At 58.4% G+C, this 23,124-nt stretch overlaps 1 protein-coding gene across 1 annotated transcript; it reads left to right on the top strand.

The window, feature by feature from the left end:
* Nucleotides 1-50: 50 nt before the first annotated feature.
* On the top strand, nt 51-19,120 carry GGA1 (golgi associated, gamma adaptin ear containing, ARF binding protein 1). Its single transcript, XM_055328873.1, has 17 exons — nt 51-142; nt 4,014-4,098; nt 5,291-5,366; nt 6,374-6,472; nt 7,784-7,907; nt 8,272-8,372; nt 9,059-9,139; nt 10,073-10,213; nt 10,321-10,402; nt 11,291-11,398; nt 12,139-12,291; nt 15,391-15,455; nt 15,905-16,071; nt 16,435-16,628; nt 17,481-17,650; nt 17,907-18,017; nt 18,110-19,120. Exons 1-17 carry the CDS (start codon nt 100-102, stop codon nt 18,218-18,220), a joined length of 1,911 nt encoding a protein of 636 aa, XP_055184848.1. The 5' UTR covers nt 51-99; the 3' UTR covers nt 18,221-19,120.
* Nucleotides 19,121-23,124: the final 4,004 nt, after the last annotated feature.

The raw sequence follows: 23,124 nt of genomic DNA, 5'->3' as shown, positions 1-23,124 counted from the left end.
GCCCCTTTAATCGGCGGAGGGCGGTGCCGAGGAGGTCCCGCGAGAGCGGCGGGGGGCGGGGGGCGGGGGGCGGTGCCGAGGCTTGGGGTCCCGTGGCGGATGGAGCCCGCGATGGAGCCGGAGACTCTGGAGGCGCGAATCAGTGAGTGTCCGGGAGGGGCGCGGGCCGGACCGGAACCGGAACCGGGGGCACGAGGCGGGCCCCTTCCCGGCGGGGGCGGGGTACGCGGCGCCCCCTCCCCACGCTCCGCCTCCGGCCCAGGAGAGGCGGCGCCCCGAGCCGGCTCCCTCCGACCCTGGGGTGGAGGAAGACCCCGCCGCAGCGCGGGCGCTCGGTGGGCGCGGGCACCGCCCACCCATCCGGTCCTTGGGCGGGAGGGAGCTGCGCCCGGAGCCCCCCGGACGGACGCCGTCGTCCCCAAGCCCCAGAGGCCCAGCCTTCTCTGCTGAAGAGCGCACCCCCGAGTCATTCCTCGGCCCGGGGTGGGGGGGCAAGCCAGCAGCCCCGCAGGGAGGGCCCTACTCCCCGTGGGCCGCAAGCCCTCCGCTGTCCGGCCCTGCCTGCGTGATTCCCTCCTATGCGTTCCTTGAGCCTGCAGCGCCTTTCAGATTTGCTCGTTCCCTCGCCCAGGACTCTGGCCCATCCGGTCCTCCAAGCTCTGGCCACACCGTGGGGATCCCTCGAGCCCTACAGGCTTGGGAGGGTCCCGTCTGAGACTCCAGAAGTAGCGTCAAGCTCCCTCCCACTGCCCTCAGCCCAGCCCCTCAGGTTCATACCTCTGCCCGAGCGAGACTCCTTTCCCAGCCTTTGCTGACCTTCCTCCAAGGCCCCTGAACCCCTTTCCCTGTGTCTCCTTAGGCACCGGCTCCTATTACTCAGGCTTCGGAGCCCCCACACTTCTGCCTGGCCCCTAAGCCATATTGCTGACGGAGGAATTGGCTCTCACAGCCTGCCTCCTGGACTCTCCCTGGGCCAGTGACAGCTCCTCCTGAGTCTCTTCTTTGGGCCACGTCTGTGCCAGGGCCTCAGGGAGCTCTCGGTCTACCTTCAGCTCGCTCCTTGGCCCCTGGCACGTCACGGGCTGTGCGGGGTGATTTGCAGTCATGACCAGCCTTTTCTGAGCCAGTCTCGAGCAGAACCGAACCCTGAGGCTGGCCCAGGAACCAGAGCATTTCCAGGCATGTTTCAAAGTCAGTCTAGCCAGTGGAGGGGGAGGGCATGGAAAGGAGGCACGCGGTGGTCACCGAGACTGTTCCAGAACGCCACAAGTGTCCAGGTCCCCGCAGCAGCTTGGGGGGATGGGCAGGGCCCTGGCTAACAGATCTGACAACTGCAGGACTTGGACTGAGGGTGATACAAAGCAGTCTCGGGTTTAGCAATAGTCCGGGTTTCCCGAGAGTTCAGAGCCTGATCTGAGAAACAGGAGTCCGGACACCTGGGTTTGGCAGCAGGCTGGACTCTGATAGACTGAGGCTACGATTGCTCTCTCTTTTTCTTCCCCTTTATCCCTTACCAAAATGATAAGCTCTTCTCTTGCAGTGGTTTGAGGGTAAAGAGTAGCTCCTAATAGGTAGATGATGATATCGTCACCGCTGTGGAGCGACAGGGTAGAGTTGTGCTGTATTGTGAAAGACTTCCCTCTGCCCTCCCTGGGTGTTCTCCCTTGCTGCCTGCCTGCCGGGGGAAGTGCTCCCCCCAGGTAGAGGTAAGAGGGCTGGGGGCTGGGTGCTCAGGCCAGAGACGTTGGTCAGCTCTCACTCCGAGCCCAACGCAGGGGAGAAAGCTGGTGTCTCATGATGCCACTGCTTCTTCCTCACTGGCTTCTGACTCAGGAGCAGTTTGTAGAACTAGCTTCTCTGTCCTCACTCAGACTCATGTGTCTGATACTTCTAAGGGACTTCCTGTTTTATTAGAGTCCCCCACCCAGATGTCATTGAGGATAGGATCTAGCCCCATTCTAACTCCAGACTCGTGTTCCCCAGCCTCTGGCCGTGTTGGGGGAACTAGGAGGCAGAGTAGATGGACACACTTTCCCTTGGTGGGGCAGGGGGCGGCGGGGGAGGGGGGGGGTTATAGCTGTTCTTGGGTCCCTGGGTGTTCAGCAGGGGCTTCCTTTCCCCGAGGGACTAGAGGGCTATGCAGGGCTCCTGGAACAGATTTGTACAGAGAGAAAATGCTTCCTTCAGACCTCTGCTTAGCTCTACCTCCTCTGAGAGCTCTCCCAGAGAGAGCAGCACCTCCCCCCCCAAAAAACACTTTCCATACCTTCTCCTTGCTATGATTTTCTTCATGGTGCTTCACAACAGTGTACAGTGTTCTGTTTGTTTATCTATCTGAGTGGTAGGTGTTTCTCTCGCTGGGCTGTGAGCTCTGGAAGGGCAGGGATTTTGTCTTGTTTACTTCTGTGACCCCAGCACTCAGAATATTTATTGACTAAATATGAATTGAATAAATGGCTGCCAGGCACTGGAATCCCAGGGCTCTGGACCTCCCACCACAGCATAGAACCAAGGTGGGCAGGCGCCACATGTTGGGTCCCCAGCCTCCTGTCCACAGATCCCTCTCTATCCGACACCCTCCCCCATGCTGGGCGGTGTTGCCCGCTACACCCCCTGCTCAATGTCCGGCTTGGGTAGAACAGACCAGGATGGGGTGAAGCTTAGAGACAGGCTCTGGGGAAGTAGTGAAGATCTAGCTCTGGCTGTCGCCATGGCCTCATCTTGCGTAAAGTGTTTTGTCACCTAAATCAGTCCTCGTTTCCCTCCAACTTTACAAATGGGGAAACAGAGGTTCAGGGAAGTCACGTGAGCTACTTGATTGTTTTTTAATCAGCATTGGGCATCAGGGAGATGCTTGGCTTTGTTTATTACCCCCTCCTGTAGACCTGTGCCCTTTCCTGGCCATTACTCCTTCCTGGATTCAGACTTCTCCAGAACCTATGCCCACCTGCCCACAGCCAAGCCCTCCTTCGGTCATTTGTTTGCCAAGGGAAAATAGGCATGTGCCCAAGAGGCTGAGATGCAGTGCAACTTCAGGCTTGGGCCCTTGGATGAAGGTCAGAGCTGGGGGACACACAAGAGAGAGCTGATCCAGCAGTGCCACCCTGGCCAGGAGCCAGGGTTAGGGAAGACTTCGTGGAGGAGGTGATATCTGAGCTGCAGTCCTTATTACCAAGGTCCTTCGTACTCTGCCCTTTGCTCAGTGATCTACATCTCTCCTCCTCACACACAGCCTTCATGCCATCCCAGCTTGGTTAACTAACTACTGCTTGAGCGTTACCTCTTCCAGACAGCCTCCCTGGTCCCAGGCCCGACTGAAATCCCCTGCTCTGGCTCCTTCGCCCTTTGTCACATTGTATTGAGAACCTAGCTTCCCTTGGCCCACTTCCCAGCGAGCCACACAGCTCCTTGAGAGCAGAACTATGGCTTTTTTCTTTTTTTCCTTACTTCTGGATCTGAGTGTATAAATTCCATGGGAACTGTGAGGACACTTTCAGGAGCAGGCAGAAAGGTGTGCAGCTGTGGAGATGGGAACACTAGAGTGTGGCAAACCACCCCTGAGCACTGGCTCTAAAAGTAGCGCTATTCAGGGAGAGGCCACAAGGGGAAGCCAGTGGACAGGAGCTCATTTGTCCATTGATGCAGCTGAAGATCCTCACTTGGGTCTTGAAGCTACTGGAACAGGACGTCAAAGGGAGTCTCTTTGTTTTTTTGTTTTTTGTGGTTTTTTTTTTAAAGATTTTTTATTTATTTATTCACGAGAGACACAGAGAGAGAGAGACAGAGACACAGGCAGAGGGAGAAGCAGGCCCCATGCAGGGAGCCCGACGTGGGACTCGATCCCGGGTCTCCAGAATCACACCCCGGGCTGAAGGCAGCACCAAACCGCTGAGCCACCAGGGCTACCCCAAGGGAGTCTCTTTGTATGCTCAGTCCTGTCCCCTACTGACCAACCCCACTGCCAGAAGGAGAGGCCCTTCACCAGGCCACCATGGCCCTCTCTCCTCCTACAGATAGAGCCACAAATCCTCTAAACAAGGAGCTGAATTGGGCCAGCATCAACGGCTTCTGCGAACAGCTCAACGAGGACTTTGAGGGGTAGGTGGCCTCCTCTTTTGCTCACGTACTAAACAGAATCTACTGGGCACCTGCCTTACACACTCCAGACCCTGGCCTTGGGCAGAGACATGAGTGGGCTGAGACTCAGCTTTCGTTCTAAACGTGCTTACAAATTAATGATGGTAGTGGGTACTTGGTGCTGCTCGGTGCCACCCTGTAAACCGGGCCTTACTGAACCCATTTTACAGGTGAATAAACTGAGGCCCAGGGGACTCAGGGGTTCCCCACAAAGAAAATGGTAGTCCTGGGCTGCATTAAGCCCAGGCCCGCCTACACCCCAGCCAGTGCTTTGTTGGGACATGCTCCTCAGCTGGGAGGAGGCCAGCAAGCCCTTGGCTCAAAGAGGAGCAAGAACCACCTGCATTAAAATTAGTGCTGTTCAAAAATGCACGTTTGGGGCCTGGGTGCAGATAAGGACTAGAGTGGCAGGGAGCTTGGGGTGGCTTTGTTAGCAGGCTCCCCCAGGTGATGCTAACGTTTGGGGACCGCAGCCAGGGTGCTCCACCTCCACTGCACTCCCACCAGTGCCGGTGCTCTGCTCCAGGAGGCCATGCATAAAGTGCGGTGACCCCGCATCCAGCTGCTGGGGTGCGAACCCCGTCCCTCTGTCCACTGAATCAGCCAGGCATGACTCCAGGTCTTGTGCTATAAAGGGGAGGCGAGAGCGCTGCCAACCCTATAGAGCTCCCCTGAAGGCTGGGCAGGAAAATGCATGTGAGGCTCCTCATACATCCTAAGCACTGTCACTAGTGATGGGTCTTTTATGATCTAGTGGCAACATTGCCATCTTTGATTTTGCCCAGCAGAATGTCCTGTGCCCCCTCAAATTCCCAGGGAGCTATGTCTGCCCATCCTTCGTGGTACCTTGTCATGGTGTACTCCCAGACTGGGTCCTTCAAGGCTGGGGTCCCCTCTCCCACTCGCATTTCTCAGGAAAGCTGGCCGACGGGCCGAGCTCACGCGTTTCGATGGTCCCCAGCTCATATTCCTTGCTGGCCCTGCCCTGTCAGGCCACATCTCTGGCCCCAGATGATCAGAAAAGGAGCTGGACCTTTGCATCTGCCCCACCAAAGCCACCAAGGGCTGCGATCCGAGCAAGGTGGTGTGGCACCCTACCCTGGGGAGCCTTGGGCTCCGGCTGTTTGGGATCTGTGCTGTTCCTCTCACCTAGGCCTCCGCTTGCCACGCGGCTGTTGGCTCACAAGATCCAGTCACCGCAGGAGTGGGAGGCGATCCAAGCCCTGACGGTGAGAAGAGGGGAGAACATGCCATCTGTCCCCTGACCACGTGGATACGACCCAGGGAGGCCAAGACTGAAGTTTTTTGGGGGTCCCATCAGGCTCTTTTGAGCCTCGAGGAGTGGTGCCAGAATGACCTCCATCAGGAGTTTGGGCCAGCCCCTGGGGGCCCAGAACCTCCCGTCCCAGCCCCTGCACCATTAGGCTTCTTGTGGGGAGGAAGCCCTCTAGGACTGTCTGGCCTAGGTTCCCTGCTCCAGCCGGGTGTCAGATCTCCAGGAGGCCGGTTACATACTGAATGAAGGCCCACCCCTGGCCCACTGAACCCAAGTTCCTTCAGGATCTGCTCCCGGGAACCTGCACATTTATAAAGCTCCCAGGTGCATTATGGAACCAGCTCAGCCCATCAGTGGTCTCCCGACCGAGACAGTACCGTCCTTCCCTTGGGGGTTCAAGTGTTGGCGCTGGGCTTGGGCCAGAACTTTTGAAGCGATGTCAGCAGATGACTGGGGGATGCACGGTCTGTGGCCCCCAGGGAAGGGCCCCTTAGCAACTCACCATAGACTGAGGCTGACCTTAGGTGGCAGACAAGCAGGTTTTCTTTTCATAGTTATGTATTTGTTTTGATAGGATTTTCTCAAACTTGCTAGTCCTATGAGTGCACAGATAAATGGGATAAGGCGAGGTGCATGGTGCCTGTTGAAGTTTAAAAAACCTTCGCAGAAAAAGAATAGGGAATTCATTTACAAGTGGTGCTCAAATGTGGCCAGGCCATGGAGGGGCTCCCTCGGCGCTGCCAGTTAGACATTGCTGGCCCTCAAGGGCACCCACCCCACCTCAGAGGGTGGTGATCAGGCTCAGGGGCCTCAGACCCTCAGAATCCACTTGTCCTCAGGAGTCATTCCCCCCACCCTCCACCCTCTGAATGCCCATCCCTGGGCTTCCGGGCCCTGGCCAAGGTGTGGGAGGAGAGACTGTCTCTTCTGACCTCTCTCCTTGGGTTCCCCCCACACTAGGTGCTGGAAACATGTATGAAGAGCTGTGGCAAAAGGTTCCACGACGAGGTGGGCAAGTTCCGCTTTCTCAACGAGCTCATCAAGGTCGTGTCTCCCAAGGTGAGTGCTCCCAGCCCCAGTTTAGGCCTGTGCAGTCATGGGGGCGAGGGGGGGGGTGGTGTTGAGGAAGGAGGACCCTCTGTGGGAGGCACCTGACTGCTGTCCTCCCAGAAACTCACATTGGGGTTCCCACATCTGCTGCTCAGGCTCCCATTAGAACTCTGGCACAAACACAGAGCCTTCCTTGAGGTCATTCACAGCTGAGTCTGGGATGGTGGGAGGTCCAGGAGGAGGGCTTCCAGGTCACCAGGTAGCTGGCTGCTCTGGAGCTGCTCAAGGATGGGGTGGCTCAGGCTTAGTGAGGAATGAGCGCAGGGCATGTACGCAGCTGCTGATCAGCCTCCCCAGTAGGCCACTCTGTCTCTGATGTCTCCCCACGCTCCTGGGGTTCTAGTGTAGGGTCTCCCTGTCCCCACCTCACAAGAGTAGCCTCCACGAGACCTTGGATGCTGAGGCCCCAAACCTGAATGGCTGAGCCCGCTGATGGGTCAAGCCCTAGCCTTGGCCTTGGGCGGGGGGTGAGGGGGTCCTCCCGTAGGGCATGCACATGCTTTTTCTTTTTTAAGATTTTATTTATTCATTCATGAGATACACAGAGACACAGGCAGAGGGAGAAGCAGGCTCCCTGCAGGGAGCTCGATGCGGGACTCAATCCCAGGACCCCGGGATCATGCCCTGAGCCAAAGGCAGACCCTCAACCACTGAGCCACCCAGGCATCCCTAGCGTGCACATGCTTAATGCCCCTTGGGTGAGAGCCCGCCCCCTTTGCCCCTCCTTCATTCATACCCCTCTCTTGACCAGTAGCAGCTGAATGTTCCAGCCGGCCCCCATTCTCTTCCCAGGAGGTGACTGGTGTGAGAGCCAGTTGCCTCAGCCTAGTCTGCTGCTCAGAGACTGTGAGTGGGACCCAGGGCCAAGCAATTCCACACCTGCCCCAACCCTGGCCAGCCCCAAGCCAGCTGGCTCCTCCTTCCTGAGGTCACTGAGTTAAGCCAGAGTTGAGCTGGCTGAAAGCAGGCGCTAGGCTCTGCACCTTCCCCGTGTCAGCTCTGCATCCTCACCATGGTGTCACTGCTATCATCCCTACTTAACAGGTGGGGCCAACAGACCTTCAGGGCTGGCACAGCTAGTGAGCAGCAGAGCTAGGAGGTGAGCTCAGTCTGCACCAGTCCAGCCAGGTGGGACATGAGGGCCCCGCAAGCTGAGATTTCCCTGGAGCCCTGGGGAGCAGCCAGGTTGGGGCAGGGGCTGGGCTGCAGTGAGTGGGGCCAGACAACTGCAAAAGCCTCCTCTCCCCTTGGTGTCTGAAGTACCTGGGCTCACGGACATCAGAGAAGGTGAAGAACAAGATCCTGGAGCTCCTCTACAGCTGGACGGTCGGCCTGCCTGAGGAGGTGAAAATCGCAGAGGCCTACCAGATGCTGAAGAAACAGGGTGAGGCACCAGATGGTGGGGTGTGAGCAGTGCCTCCTCCTTGAGCTGGGGCTTTTGGCCACTTCAGGGCAGCTTCTGGCAACGTGGTCATGGAGCTGCCCTTTAACTTTCCAAGAACCTATAGCGAGGGGGGCCTGTTTATGGGCTCCACAGAGTGGCCTTAAAATATGGGTGCCTAAACTCCACCACTCAGTTTGGCATCCTAGTTCAGGAGCTGACTCTGGCCCACCAGAGTCCAAAGCCAGTATGCTGGAGAAAGGCTGTCCCCCAGCCTCCATCCTACCCTCGCCTGCCCCCCGCCCCTTCCCATCCCACCCCTGGCCCTAGGTCCTGTTGACAGCCTTCTCACAACTGTCTGCTCCAGGGATTGTGAAGTCCGACCCCAAACTTCCAGATGATGCCACCTTTCCCCTTCCTCCTCCACGACCCAAGAATGTGATCTTTGAGGACGAGGAGAAATCCAAGGTGAGGTTCCAGGGAGAGGTAGGAGGGGTAGATGAGGAGCTTCAGGGCCCACTTGGTCTGAATTCCAGGCCCTGGCTGCCCTGACCTGAAGCAGAGGCTCACGGGGGGCACAGTCACCGTAGTGGGTGACAGGCACAGTTTATAAAGCACTTCTGTGTACTGAGTACTTCTCATCCAGAACCCCTGCATTTAGCGCAAGAGCATGTTTGGTATCCCTGGGATTACTTTGAGGGCATTTCATAGGTTGAGCAGCAGTTTTGTCTTTGATCCTTTCAATGATAATTTCATTAACTTTGTGTTGAAGAAGCTTGTGCTCATGGGCAAGAAATTAAACAGCACAGAGGAGCTAAGATACAAAATAAAAGGTCTACCTAGTCCCAGCCCCAGAGGTTAAGCACTATTGAGTTTCTGGTACATGCTTTCTGTACCTTTCTAGTACACCCAAAAAGATCCTCTCGCGATAGTCATATAACATTTTGTACCATTTGTTGAGAACTTCTTTGGGGAGTATTCATGTGCAGTGTTTCAGGCGTCCTATGGCCTCCTCCATCAAGTGTCGGTAGAGTCTCACCATTTCTCAAAGAGCTTAATACACGCCCTGTGTCCCCCCAGTGAGGAAACGGGGAGCCAGGATATGACCCCAGGCCCAGTCCTGGTGTCACAGCTGTGCCCCTCCATCCCTGCAGATGCTGGCCCGCTTACTGAAGAGCTCCCACCCCGAGGACCTTCGAGCAGCCAACAAACTCATCAAGGAGATGGTGCAAGAGGTGATGGCCAAGCCCGTGGTGCAGGGAGGAGGCAGAGTGGGGATCTGAGCTGGGCCACCGAGGTGGGGTTGTGTGTGTGCATATGAGGAACCCTGCAGTGACCCAGGTAAAGGGCCTTCTGTGAGGCCAGCTCCCTCTTCCACGAGAAACAAATCAGTTAGGGATCGTTCATTATATTTAAGGGACTCACATATGTGTATGTCTTGCAAAGAAAGAGAAGAGTACGTGTTTAACTTCTAAGCAAGCATATGGATGTTGTGGGCACACGCTGAGACTTCTTTTATCGATGGAGGCAGGCCATCAAAGCCTACAGTCTGGAGACACTCAGGGCAGAAGTCCCAGGCTGTCCTCGGCAAGCTGGGTGTGCCTTGACAGTGTAGAGAAAGTCCGGGGTGGCCCCTCTCAAGGAGGGTGACTATGCTAGAGGGCACAGCACAAGCCCACCTTTTGTTCCACCCGGGAGGAATGTCCATAGTAAGCACGGTGGGCATGGGATGGGAGGGTCTCTGTCCTAGTGTTGAGTTGTGCTCAGTGACCACGAAGGCTCCCTTTGGCTCTCAAGTGCAGGCACCTCCTTTCAAGGGTCAAACACAAGGAGAGCTAGGGTCGTATAAAACCACAGGCGTGGGTATGTAGCTCTGGTCCTCCAGAACCACCCAGCCCAGATTCCCAAGCCACCCTGGAGATTGTGTCTGAGGGCCTTGGAGGTTCTGACTGGCTCCTGCAGAGGCCTGGGCCCAGGGGGCATCAGGACAGTAGAGGAGAGGAAGTGAGCACGTGGTTGGCAGAGGGCTTCTTGGACTCAAATGCCCTGTGCTGGGCACGAGCACCTTGTGGGGGGTCACACCAAGCCAGTGGAAACTAGAGTGCTGTGGACAGTGCCTGGCTCAGAGCAGGCATGACCTGGACTCTCCCGGGCTGCTGCCTCCCCAGGACCAGAAGCGGATGGAGAAGATCTCAAAGCGGGTGAGTGCCATTGAGGAGGTAAACAACAATGTGAAGCTGCTGACAGAGATGGTGATGAGCCACAGCCAGGGCGGAGCCTCAGCCTGCAGCAGCGAGGACCTCATGAAGGTATGGGTACTGGTCCGGGTTCAGTCTGGGTTCACCGGCCTCCTCTGCCCAGCCTCCACCCTCACCTGGCCCCCACCGGCCTGACCCTCCCACCCTGCTGCCCCCAGGAGCTGTACCAGCGCTGTGAGCGGATGCGGCCAACACTCTTCCGACTGGCCAGTGACACTGAGGACAACGATGAGGCCTTAGGTGAGCCCCCAGCAGAGTCACCTAAGACTTTTCCTCCGCTGCCTCTCTCAGGCCTTGCTAAGTATCTGCAGTTGACAGGAGCTGCCACCAGGGGGCCCCCTTCTCCAGGACCTCGGATTCCTCCTCATTGAGGAAGCAGAGAGCAGGAGCAGATGTGGTTATGAGATGCTATGGGCCAAGCCCCTGCTTGGGCAGTTCATTTACTGCCCACAAGCTGAACAAGCTGAAATGGGGAGAAGGAACTTGCCCAGACCACAGAGCATAACAGTGACAGAGCCAGGGTAGGCCAGGGGCTCTCACCAGACACTGCCTCCTGGTAGGTAAGGGCTGGAAACTGAGGACAAGTCCCGCAGGCTTGAGCAGTCCAGAGCGGGGCCCTGTGACCCCTGCCAGGGCCACATTATCAGGTTCTTGTCCTTATTCTCTGGCATCCAGGGTCTCTGGGCAGCAATCTGGGTGCCATCTCAGCACCTGATTCAGTGGAAGCTCACTGAGTGCCTTCTGTGTGCCAGGAACCTAGTCCCTGCCCAAGAGACTTGCTTGCTGCCCAGACCCCTCTAAGCCCCAGCCCCTGAGGGGGTGATGTTGGTAAGGGCCTAGTTTGTGGCCGGCACTGTTCTAGTCCCTGGGGATATGATTCCTCAGTGGGGCGTGCAGCCTATGGAGAGGAGACAGACAGTAAGCAAGGACGTGAGCAGTGATGGTTTTCCAGGTGGTGGTCAAGTGGAGACACTGGACAAGGGGAAGTGGCAGGGGGCCTGAGTAGAGCAAACGGGATGCCCCCACCCCACCCCCTCACCCAAGGGCTGGAATGGATGCAGGTGTTCATCTCCCCCCAGAGGCCCCCACCTTCCCTCAGCCTAGTCTCTCCTCTCTTGCCTGTTCCAGCCGAGATCCTGCAGGCCAACGACAACCTCACCCAGGTGATCAACCTGTACAAGCAGCTGGTGAGGGGCGAGGAGGTCAACGGTGATGCTGCAGCCGGCTCCATTCCTGGTAAGTGTGTGGCAGGGGAGCTGGGGAGGGCCCTACCAGGCTGGTGGAGCGCTGGTTCCAGAGCTGGGGGCTGTGACTGCCAGGGTGACCCTGGCCCCTTAAATAGGGAAGGCCCCTAAGGAGAGAGCAGGGGGGGAAGTCTGGGCCAAGGCTGCAGCTGTGGGGAAGGAAGTCTGGACATGAGGAGGAGGGAAAGGGAGCCAGGGTTTGGCAAGGACGGGCAGAAGAAGGAAGGCCTTTCTTTCATTTGATAGATCTGGCACCTGTCATGTGGGGCTGGAAGGCACCCTCCAGGCTTGGTTTACTCATCAGAAGGTGGGAGGGAGAGTTTAGCACACAGACGTTGTAGGCTCGGCTCCAGTCAGGGTGAAGTGACAGCCATGGGGGCCCACAGAGGTTAGAAGGGACCCTGTTGGGGGACTGCAGGGGCAGGGGTTACACAGAAGCAGCTGAATTTAAATGACATCTCGAAGGATGGGGGGCAGCTGGCCAAGTAGAGAGAAGGAGAAAATAGGTTCTGGACAGAAGGAACACCGTGTGCTAGACAAAGGGCCTGGTGTCAGATTTGGGGGCCAGGACAGTATGGCCAAGGAGGGCAAAGGAAGCAGGAGGGCTGTGGGGGTAGGGGGACAGCTTCCTGCTCCCCAGTCCCCCCCCCCCCCCCCCCCGCCCAGCACCTTGGCCTCCAACAGCCTGACTATCCTCCACCCAGGGCGTGCCTGACTCTCCTTTCCCCGCAGGGAGCACCTCGGCCCTGCTGGACCTCTCCGGCCTGGATCTCCCTCCTACGGGCACCACCTACCCAGGCATGCCCACCCGCCCTGCTGACCCAGCCAGCTCCGAGCAGCCTAGCACCTCAGTTTCCCTGCTTGATGATGAGCTCATGTCTCTGGGTGAGGAAGGGCTAGGGCCCAGAGGAGGGTGGGCTGGCTGCAGGTGGAGGGGATGCCCACAGTGCGTGAGGCATCCTGCATCCGGTGGGTCCTGTGGGGTTAGGCCCATTTCACAGCTGAGGAGGCTGAGGCTCAGGAATGTTAAGGAGTTCTTACTGGGTCATTAGCCAAAGGGTGAGACTGGCCAGTCTCTAAAGCGAGCTCTGGTGGGATCCCTGGGTGGCGCAGCAGTTTGGCGCCTGCCTTTGGCCCAGGGCGCATCCTGGAGACCCCGGATCGAATCCCACGTCAGGCTCCCGGTGCATGGAGCCTGCTTCTCCCTCTGCCTGTGTCTCTGCCTCTCTCTCTCTCTCTCTCTGTATGATTATCATAAATAAAAAAAAAATTTAAAAAAAAAAAAAAAAAATAAAGCGAGCTCTGGTGAGCCGCCCATACCTAGGCTCCAGTGGCTGGTGGGGAAATGGTGGGACTTCCCCACAGCAGGTTAGAGCCAAGAATTGGGAGCCTCCCATGAGAGAGCTGTGGTTTTCCCACCCATCTAGAGGGAGAGAGGCATGGGACGCCTGGGTGGCTCAGCAGTTGAGCATCTGCCTTAGGCTCAGAGTGTGACCCTGGGGTCAGGGGAAGGTCCCTGTGAGGAGCCTGCTTCTCCATCTTTCTGTGTCTCTGTCTCTCTGTCTGCGTCTCTCATGAATAAATAAATACATACATACATACATACGTACATAAATCTTTAAAAAAAGAGGGAGAGAGGCACAGGGACAGAGCCATGGCCCTGCAATACCGGAAGCTCCGGGGAAGCTGCTTCCAGAGCCCCAAGCACTCCCAGGCTGGTCCTGGACTATGGGCCAGCGGAAGGGCTCAAGAGCCCACAGGGACCAGGCACATGCCTGGGGAAGATGCAGGGGGCAGCCAGCTGGCCAGACAGTTGTTAGGAGTCCAGCTTTCTGATGCAGCAGCCCCATCTGAGGCTTTAGAAGCAGGAGATCATGGTGGTGGCCTCTCCATCTCAGCCCTGAAGTTATTAAAAAAGAAATAAAAAGAGCTTGAGCTCTGTCAGAGGAACCTCAAAGGTTTAGTTGCAGGAACTGACTTCGATGCCAAGAGTCAGTGTGTTCTCTCGAGCCAATTCTGAGGTAAAAACCAAACCTAATGGACCGGAAGAAGCACTCACGAGCCAGGGTCCTGGGCAGGTGGCTTCCCTAACCACGGCTACCAGACTGTCGTATCACAGACCACCACTCTCCACCCACCACAGGAGCAGGTGCCACCAACATCCCTGCTGTACAGATGCAGAACCAAGCCTCAGGCAGGTGGGGGGGTGCCTTGCCAAAGGGGGCACGCAGGTTAGGATGAGGCACTCAATCCTGAGTCTCTCTCTGAACCTCTCTGTGGCTCTGACTCAGCTAATCAGCCAGGAAAGGGACACAAGAGCTTGGACAGTGGACCAGGACGGGCTCCTGTCTAGGCCCAGCAGCTGGCACCCTACCTAAAAGGGTCTGACCACAGGGTGTCTGTGGGTCTGCTTCTGCCTCCCATCCACCTGCCCCCTCTTCATTCTGAGCTACAGAAAGGGACAGGATGGTCAAGTGACAGAACCGCCCCCCCTGCCCCCGGCTCATCTGCCCTAGCAGAGCCTGTGCCAGGCAACAACTACCCACCTGGGGCAAAGCCACCTTTTTAGGAGAAGTGAGGTGTGCTTCGTACTTCCTGTCCCTGGGCCACTGCCGCAGAGCTCTGAGCCTCCAGCTCCCATTGGTTTCTACTCAGAAGCAGAGAAAATGTGGGAACAGGAACCAGAAGTGCCAGGGCAGCACCCGCCCAGCTCGGGGGGAATAGAGGAAGCCTGGGGACCACAGAGGGGGCCTGTCCTAAACGGTTCTTCACCGCAGGAAGGGTGAAGGAGGGGGCGGGGTAAGCAACGCAGACTTCCCGTCTGCTGAGGAGGGTGCCCTGCACAGTGCAGGCACTTCCTCCCGTTGCTCTAGTGTACCGCGGTCCCCTCGTACAGACGGCTGTTGGCTCAGTTTTACAGACAAGGCACAGGGAAGTTGTCACCAGCCTGAGGTTACACAGCCAAGTGGCAGAGCCATGTTTGAACTCCAGGAATGAGGCCCTGCTCCAGCCGGGCCCAGATGCCGCCACTTGCTGGGTGTGTGGCCTGGGGCAGGTTACTGTACCGCCCTTGGGGTGAACAGGGTAGTTTGAGGATTCAGTGAGTCCCACGGCTGAGGAGCCTGACACGTCAGGGGTGTGTGGGAAACCTTAGCAGCCACCCCCGTGTCATCCCTGCTCTCAGGGTGCTGTGCCCAGAGAGGAGACCCAGCCATCTGGGCTGCCTGTGCCTTGCCTTTGCCTGCGGCACTTCAGGCTGCAGCTCACTTCTTCAGGATTTGCTAGAAACAGGATAACTTGTCTTCTCTAGGTAAAACCCGTGGTGAACTTGGTCTCGAGTGTACCTCAGGGCGGGCAGAGGTCAGACTGGTTGGTGACCTGGACTGCCTTCTGCTTATCGGCAGGCCACTAAGCAGAGCCATCCAGAGGGCCCCCATCTCTCCTTGGCCCCAGCCAGCCCACCCTGTGGGCACAGGCCAGGGCAGAGAAGGCCTCAGGAGTCTGCCCCAGCTCACGCCTGCCACTGTGCACGTGCAGGCACTGCAGCCCAGCCAGCCTGGCTGTTCAGTCTGGGGCACCGCCTGCGCTCTGATGTCCAGAGGCCACTGTTGGGTGGGCCACCCCCTGTCCATGGATCCTCACCTGGTGTCTCCCACTGAATCCTACCTCTCTACCCACTCGGACTCCCAGCTGCCCGTTGACTCTGAAGACAAAAGTCCTGATGTCCAGTGATGGAGGTGGCTTCAGAGTGGCAGGAGAGGAACACCAGTGGGTGCAGGGAATGGGCCTTCAGGATCTTTGGTTTCTGCTTCTGCTCTGCTGCTCGTTCCCTCTAAAAGTGGGATTTCCCCATTGAACTAAGCCTCTCGAGGGGATGTAGAGGGAGGGCAGGAGCCGGTGACCCCCAAGCCAGCACACAGCCCCCAGCCCCTCTGTTTACTCTCAGGAATCCAGCTCCTTTATCTCTGTCTCGCTTCCTCTCAGGCCTCAGCGACCCCACACCCCCTCCAGGCCCCAGCTTGGACTGTGCTGGATGGAACAACTTCCAGGTAGGAGGGCCAGGAACCCGCCTGACCTGTCCCAGGGGGAGGGCAGCTGGGACAGGCAGCCCCCAGGAGGCAGTGAGGAGAGGGGACCCTGGGGTGGCAGGGGCCCTGGCGCTGAGGCACCTGTCCCCAAGGGGGTCTGCGGTTGGGGGAAGGCAGGCATTCTCACCTCCACATGCTCTCCCTGCGAGTCTCCACATTGGGTTGAGACGGGGTTCTCTGTTCTTTTTTGGGGGGTGACTTTAAGGACCCTGGAATGTGATGGTTTCTAGAGTAGAACCCCAGACCAGGCCAGCCCACAAGAGGGGAGTGGGCCAGCAAGAACGTCCTCTTCTGTGCTGCTTCCCCAGATGTCACCTGCAAGGAGGGGAAGGGGCTTCAGGGTAGCACCAGGTGACTCTGCCCCTTTTCAGCACCACCCTACCCATCTGCATGCTTTGTGTGCCCAACAGTCCTCCGATGGCGCAGAACCCCCAGCCCTGCCTCGGGTCCCCAGCACAGACAGCCAGCTCTCAGCGCAGACATCCCTGCCAGCAAGCAGTGGTCTGGATGACCTGGACCTCCTGGGGAAGACCCTCCTGCAGCAGTCACTGCCCCCGGAGTCCCAACAAGTGCGGTGGTGAGGGCACCCCCTGGCTGGAATGGGGTGGGAGTCCCTCCCCCTCGCTCCTCCCCACCTAGAGGACTGCTATGTGCTGAGCTCTGTGCTGGGCTTGTGGGAGGCAACAGGGCCCGAGGCAGGTGCAGGGCCCGTTCCGTGGAACAGAGAGGTTATAAGAGAAAGGGGAACTGTACTCTACAGGGCAAGGGTGGCAGGTGGGGGAGCAAGAGCTGCCTATTCCAAGGGGAGGAGACCAAGGCCAGAGAGGCAGGGAGGCATCTCAGCTGGTCATTGGGGACAGCCAGGAAGCCCAGCCTGTCCTGTGACCCTGATCTCTCGGCCACCAAAGATTCACCCCCCAATGCCACCTCCCCCAACAAGGGAGAAGCAGCAACCTGCCCCCCGGCTCACACTCCGGGACCTGCAGAACAAGAGCAACTGCAGCTCGCCCAGCTCCAGTGCCGCTGGCCTCCTTCATACCGCATCTCCCGAGCCCCCTGGGCCTCCACAGCAGCCGACTACGACTGAGCTCTCGCTGGCTACCATCACTGTGCCCCTGGAGTCCATCAAACCCAGTGAGTGGGCCAGGGGCGCAGGCAGCTACAGGCTGGACTGGGTCAGCACGCCATCCAGCAGCACCCCCTCACTGCCCTTTTGGGAGCTCTGGGTGAGACCCCTGCCCTTCCCAGGATTCCACTTTTTCATCCATCCCAGAGCGAAGGCAGAGTGCTCTACAGAGTCCAGGGTTCCATAGGCAGGAGGACTTCGTACGCTGGCTGCTGAGTGCTGCCTTCCCAGGAAGTCAGGGCGAGGACCTAGAGGTTCCGGGTCTCTCCGAGATCATGAAACCAGACCAGGGTAAAGATGTAGGTCCAAGCCTGAGCCTCTCCTGCCCGGGAGCAAAAGGGAGGCCACTCATAGCCCAGGCTGTGAGCAGACAGGTAAAGCCTGACTAGTATTCTCGGCCTTGTCCATCCTGTGACTGCCCTGTGACCAAGAGCATCACCCCCTCAGTGTCCCCAAGGAGTGGGTAGTGGTGCCCCTCTCTTACCAGTAGGGAGGATCCTGGACAGCAGAGTGACCGTACCAGGGTCACACGGGGAGAGCAGGACCCCAGCCCCCAGCCAGGCCTTCACCCCAGCTCTCCAGGGAGCAGTGCTGGGGGAGCCACAGTGGTGACTCCGTCCATGGTGGCATCTTGCCTCCACCAACACGGTGGAAGTCTGCCTGCCCCACCTGGGGGCCGGTCTGTACCCCTGGCCATACTACTGCCCAGGGTCAAGGCAGGGACCTGAGCGTGTGGACTCGTTCACTCGTTCCCAGCAGAGCCACAAGTGCCTGATGTGAGCTGGGTCGGGGGAGCTGGTTGGACGCCCATGGGCTTGGGCCTGGCACCACCCATCACCCTCTCTCCTTCCCTCTGCCAGGCAGCATCTTGCCAGTAACAGTGTATGACCAGCATGGCTTCCGGGTCCTCTTCCACTTTGCCCGAGACCCGCTGCCGGGGCGCTCCGACGTGCTGGTGGTGGTGGTTTCTATGCTGAGCACCGCCCCCCAGCCCATTCGCAACATCGTTTTCCAGTCAGCTGTCCCCAAGGTGACACAAGCCTGCCTCCCTCCTTTCCAGGCACGGTGATCTGGGGCTGGAAGGGAGCCAGCTGTCAGGGGGCGGGGGGAAGGGGGCGGGGGGAAGGGGGCAGGGTCCCCTGGGGATCAGGGGGTAGAAGGGAACCAAGGGACAAGAGCTTCAGGACCCTCCAAGGAAGAGCTGGCAGGTGGACTGGGCCTGGTCCCTCAGGATGGGGACAGGAAGCCAGGGCTAGCTGGGCCCCATCCTGCCCTCCTGTCTGCAGGTCATGAAAGTGAAGCTGCAGCCGCCCTCAGGCACGGAACTGCCAGCATTTAACCCCATTGTCCACCCCTCCGCCATCACCCAGGTCCTGCTCCTCGCCAACCCCCAGAAGGTGAGGGGCCAGGCCATGACAGCGCCCCGCTATGGGGTGGGGGCAGCCTTTTTTCTCCCTCTGACTCTCTGCCTTCACCCTCTCTGCCGCAGGAGAAGGTTCGTCTTCGCTACAAGCTTCTCTTCACCATGGGCGACCAGACCTACAATGAGATGGGGGACGTGGACCAGTTCCCCCCACCCGAGACCTGGGGGAGCCTCTAGAACAGGGAGGGGCTGGGGAGAGGAGGGGGCAGCAGGACTGGGCGCTGTCTGGCCTGGGTGGGAGGCCATGGTGGCCTAGGACGCCCTTCGTTCCCATGGCCATCCACCCCTGGCCTGGTGCTTCTCTCCATACCCCTGTGGGCCTCTCCTTAATTGCCCCCTCCCCTGCGGAGCTGAACCCAGCAGGAGGCTGGGCCTGGGTTTGCACTGCTGGGGACCTTTGCCACAGGGGGGAGCCTGGAGCAGGGGAACAGCTGCCTGGCCCTGGAAGGACTTGGGGTCGTAGGGGAGAAGCAGGGCTGTCAGGCAGGGGCCAGGACCTCAGGCCCAGCCCCAACCCCAGCCTGGGGTGGGGTCATCCCCACCTGTCTCTTATGCCTTATGGGAAGGCCCAGCCATAACTCGGGGGCCATGCTGGAGCAGGAACCAGCTCAGGCCTCCTCCATAGGAACTGGGTGACTGGGGGGGGTGACGCCTGCACCCCCAGCTCTTTGCACTCTCTGGTGTGTGGTTTGACACTCTTTGCTCTTCTTTCTCGGTGGCCCTGTGGTCATCGTCTCAGGGGGCCCAGTTGGGGGAGCCCCACCTGTCCCCCACTCCTCGTGGGGGCTTCACTCTACCCACCTGCCCCCTTTTGCCGTCAGGCCTCCTGAGGGACTGTGGGGGCTGTGACTGCCAGCCCAGAGGTAATGGCAGACCTGGGGCCCCAGCTGGGAGCTCCAGGGCCCCTGGCCAAGGGAGGTCCCGCATTGGAATCCTCAGGACGTCTCCTTGGGCCCCTGACCTCTGCCTCCTGTGGGTGGCCCACCTCTGCCTATCCATCTGTCTGTGGGCGGAGTGGGGTCTGTGTGTGAGTGAGAGCAGGAATATTTATGGAAATAAAACGTCCTTTTTCCTGGACCAGCTGCCCTCCTGGCCCTTCTGAGATGGAGGGAGACGAGGGTCCAGGAGTGGGAGGGTCCCGGGGCTGCCCTGCAGGCCTCCCCAGCCCTGTCTTTGGCGATCCAGCCAGGGTTTTCCTCCTCATCACCCCCGAGCCCTTCACAGGAAGAGGCCCTGCTTGGGGGCCCGTGGCGGTGCTGAGTCACCAGAGAGGGCCCAGGGCTGTGGCAGGCCCAGAGCCGTCCCAGCTGGAAGCGAGTGGCCGCTCAGGCCTGCCTGCCAGGAGCCCCAGCTGCTGCAGACGCTGAGTGGGAGGCCCCCTGTTGCTCACAACTTCCGCCTGCTGCTCTCAGCCCTCCAAACACAACTGCAGCCTGCACACCCCTGAGGGCCCTGCCTCGGCTTCTCTCTTCTCGCTTTCCCCAGAGGCTGCTCCCAGGAAGCAGGGTGCTAATTGCAGCAGATTGTTTCTAGAGAGGCCTGGGGATGCTGCACTGGGCCCCCTGCCAGTCCCAGCTGGGGCACACTTAACCCCCTGGTGTTACCAGAGTTTTCACTAGGAGACTCGGTCCAGTCCCTGGGGAATGGCTCTGCCAGGAAGCTGAGAGCAAGCCAGCGTTAGGGGGAGTTAGTCCAGGGCACGGCCTGGTGTGGTGTGGAGTCAGACCTCCGTGCTGCTCTGCAGGAGGGGGTTCCCGTTGAGATAGGTCTGGACAAGGCTGCCGGCCATCTCTCTTCCCTAGTAGCCAATGAGAAGTCCTGCGTTTAAAAAACTGTTTCACTTTGCCTAACCCAGTGTTTCCCAGGCTGAACCCCTTTCCACAGATACTATTGGGAGGTGCTGGAGAACAGCCCAGTCCGCTGGTCTTCCCAGAGCCCAGCATGTTCACTCCTCAGCCTGGGCACTCCTTTCCATTCAGCAAATGAGGGGGGTTTCTCCATGCCAGGTCTCACTGGATGCACCTCACATCACCGCGGGAACCCCCCTCACCAGACTCAGCCCTCCTGCAGTGGGGCTTCCACACACCCCGACCCCTGCATACCCCCAGCCACATGGCCTGATTCCTGTTCCCTTCTCTGCTGGGCCAGACTCCACCTGGACACTTGTGATGTCCCTGAAAGAGTCTGTAGTAGGAAGGTTCTTCTAAATGAAACGAAACCCTATTCCCTGTGATGCTGCCCTTAAGTCCCAGAAGCACCATTTGCAGTACCATCTTGTCCTAACTGTGGAAGTGCTGCAGGGTGGGATGGGACTGGGTGCAGCTTCGGGCTGGGAGTCTCCACCTGCTCCCAGTGGGGTCCCGGGCTTGCTGTGTGACTTTGAGGGAGATGCTTCCTTCTCTGGCCCTTGGGTTCCTCTTTGATTGTGGGAAGGGACCTGGGGAGCTGTAAGGCCTCTCTGAGGCCTTCTGAAGAGTCCCTGAGCAAACTGGTCACCAAAGTGTTGGAATGGGGTGACCAGATGTTGCAGGGACAGGGCTATCCCTTTTCCCTAGTCAATCTATCCCAACCATCTGCCGTCCTGCAGGTGCCTCTGAGCCGCCTGCATGCTGGCATGGAACCTGTGAGCCAGGAGCTCAGCATGTCACATGAGAGCTGGGAGGGACCCGCATCTGTCTGCAGGGCTGGGGGTGGAGTCTGATGATGGAAGGTGACCCTCCGCTGGCTCCACTCCCTGGAGGAATCACTCCCCAAATAACGTGTGTGGATTCAGCCAGAGGTCTGGAGCACCGCTCAGGAGACCCAGAGCCTCTGGAGTCCTCGTGGTGGAACAGGGAAGGGGGGTTCTCTTGCCTTGAAGGGTCACCCCCACCCCCACGCCAGGAGCAGTGGGACTTCCCAGACCCCGAAGCCACACTTCCACTTCCATTCATGCGGCTGGAGAAAGCAGCTAGTTTGGGGTTTTTTTTTGGCAACTACAGCACACTGCTCATCTGTTTGTGGCAGCCACCAGGACCCGAGGGGCCGCCACCCGCCTGAGAGCCCGTCTCTGCCCTGATCTGCACAGGAGGAGGGCACAGGAGCCAGCCCGAGGCCTGGCTTGGCACTCGTCCTCAGAACTGCCTGCAGTGACAAGAGTTGACAAGAAAATCGAGGCTCGCAGAGCTTGTAAATGCCTGAGGGCACACATTAGGGCGAGTCCAACCAGCTGTCAGGTGAGGTGCCCTCCGGCAGCACTTGAGTCCACCCCCCACCCCACCCCCGCCCCACACCCTGGTCTCCCGAGGAGCCCTCTCTCCCCAGCCCTCCGTGGGCCGCTGTACCCTGAAGCCAGGGTTATCAGGGCACAGACTCTGGAGGGCTGTCAGGATTGGGAAGTCCTCTTGCCTTTGCCCCTCCTAGGGTTTCCTTCTGGTAAAGTGCTTCTGGCTTGGGAAGGAGGCAGGCAAGTTATCAGAGCCCCAGAAATCGCCCCGCAGGCCTGGCCACCCTGGGCAGAAGCTTCCACTCAGAGCCCGGCCCTGGTAGGACCACAAACAAGCGATCTGCTCAAGTGTCCGTAACGCGACGTTTCTGCTCAGTCCAGGGGCCCCGCAGCCGACCCTGCTACCGTCACCTCCGCGCCAGCCACTGGCCTCCCTGTGCATGTTCTGCTTGAGCTTCACCCGCTGACACTTCCCAGGCTGTCCCAGGCTTGCCCCCGGGAGGCAGCCGTGGGGATGGAGGGGGCAGGGGGCAGCATTTCGGGAGCCTCCAAGCAGTGGCATCTGGCATGTGGCATGTGAGGGCTTGGGAGCCTGTCGGGTCAGCTTGATTTTTTTTTTCCTCTTTTAAGATTTTATTTATCCATGAGAGACACAGAGAGAGAGGCAGAGACACAGGCAGAGGGAGAAGCAGGCTCCATGCAGGGAGCCTGATATGGGACTCGATCCCAGGATCCCAGGATCACCACCTGAGCCAAAGGCAGACGCGCAACCACTGAGCCACCCAGGTGTCCCTAAGGTCAGCTTTCTAACTTGGCCTGTACCACATAACCGTGAGGGACCTGGGAAGGGACGTGGTGCCCCAGAGCCTTGGCCTACTTATCAGTAGGGGGTAATGGGGATTATGATGCCAGCCTCACTGGGAGATGTATGCAAGTATGTGAAAAAAATGTGCTATTATGGGACACCTGGGTGGTCCCACATCAGGCGCCCTGCATGGAGCCTGCTTCTCCCTCTGCCTGTGTCTCTGCCTCTCTGTCTCTGTGTCTCTCATGAATAAATAAAATCTTTAAAAAAAAAAAAGTGCTATTGTCCCAAGAAGGCAGCAGGACACATTTAGGGGGCAACTAGGCAGAAATGGAGGCAAAAGTCTTTTCATTCCAGACTTTGCAGACTGGATAACAAGGAGCAGGGCCTGTTATAAGCATTTTATGTAGGAACTCCTTTAGTCCTCAAAAGAATCTGTCAGGTACCCACTATTGTTCTTATTTTACCCAGGACACTGAGCTCAGACAGGTGGACTACCTCACCCAAAGTCACCCAGCTAGTTTGAGGCTGAGCCCAGCTGGCCGGTTTCATCCACACACACTTGAGCTCTGTTCTTGCTGTCTCTGGGTTGGAAATAAGTGTCCATTGATGCAATGCCTTCACTTGCATTCAAGTCAGCCCGGTCTATTGAGCTCCTGGGACCATGGCACATTGCTAGGCCACGCAGGATTCGGCACGAGCACGAGCAGAGGAAAGCCAGCCAAGTCGACAAGCCCTCACAAAGCAGTGTGAAAAGCTCTTGTGATTGGAGATGGTGTTGGTTGGTGACCTCTGAAGTGCGCCCCCCCACCCCGCCCATGCATCTGCACTTCTAAAACTACGATCTCAACATTCACTGATATAATTTCCAGTGTCCAAAAGTCTCTGATTACAACATCCTTCGAAGGAACAGCCAATGATCCAACCTTTGGGGCTTCCAAACCTTTATGATTCAGCATCCAAGTGTGCTCAAGCTTAAATATACCCTAAAACATACCCCTCACCCAATCCAGAGGCACAGCAGCCCCACCCAGACCAGACAGAGAAGAGCTCTTGGGCCAGACTGAAGGG

This window comes from Nyctereutes procyonoides, unplaced genomic scaffold, assembly GCF_905146905.1.
Source record: "Nyctereutes procyonoides isolate TBG_1078 unplaced genomic scaffold, NYPRO_anot_genome, whole genome shotgun sequence".
Classification (NCBI taxonomy): domain Eukaryota; kingdom Metazoa; phylum Chordata; class Mammalia; order Carnivora; family Canidae; genus Nyctereutes; species Nyctereutes procyonoides.
The sequence above is the reverse complement of the archived record's forward strand: the minus strand, read 5'-3'. Positions and strand labels throughout refer to the sequence as shown.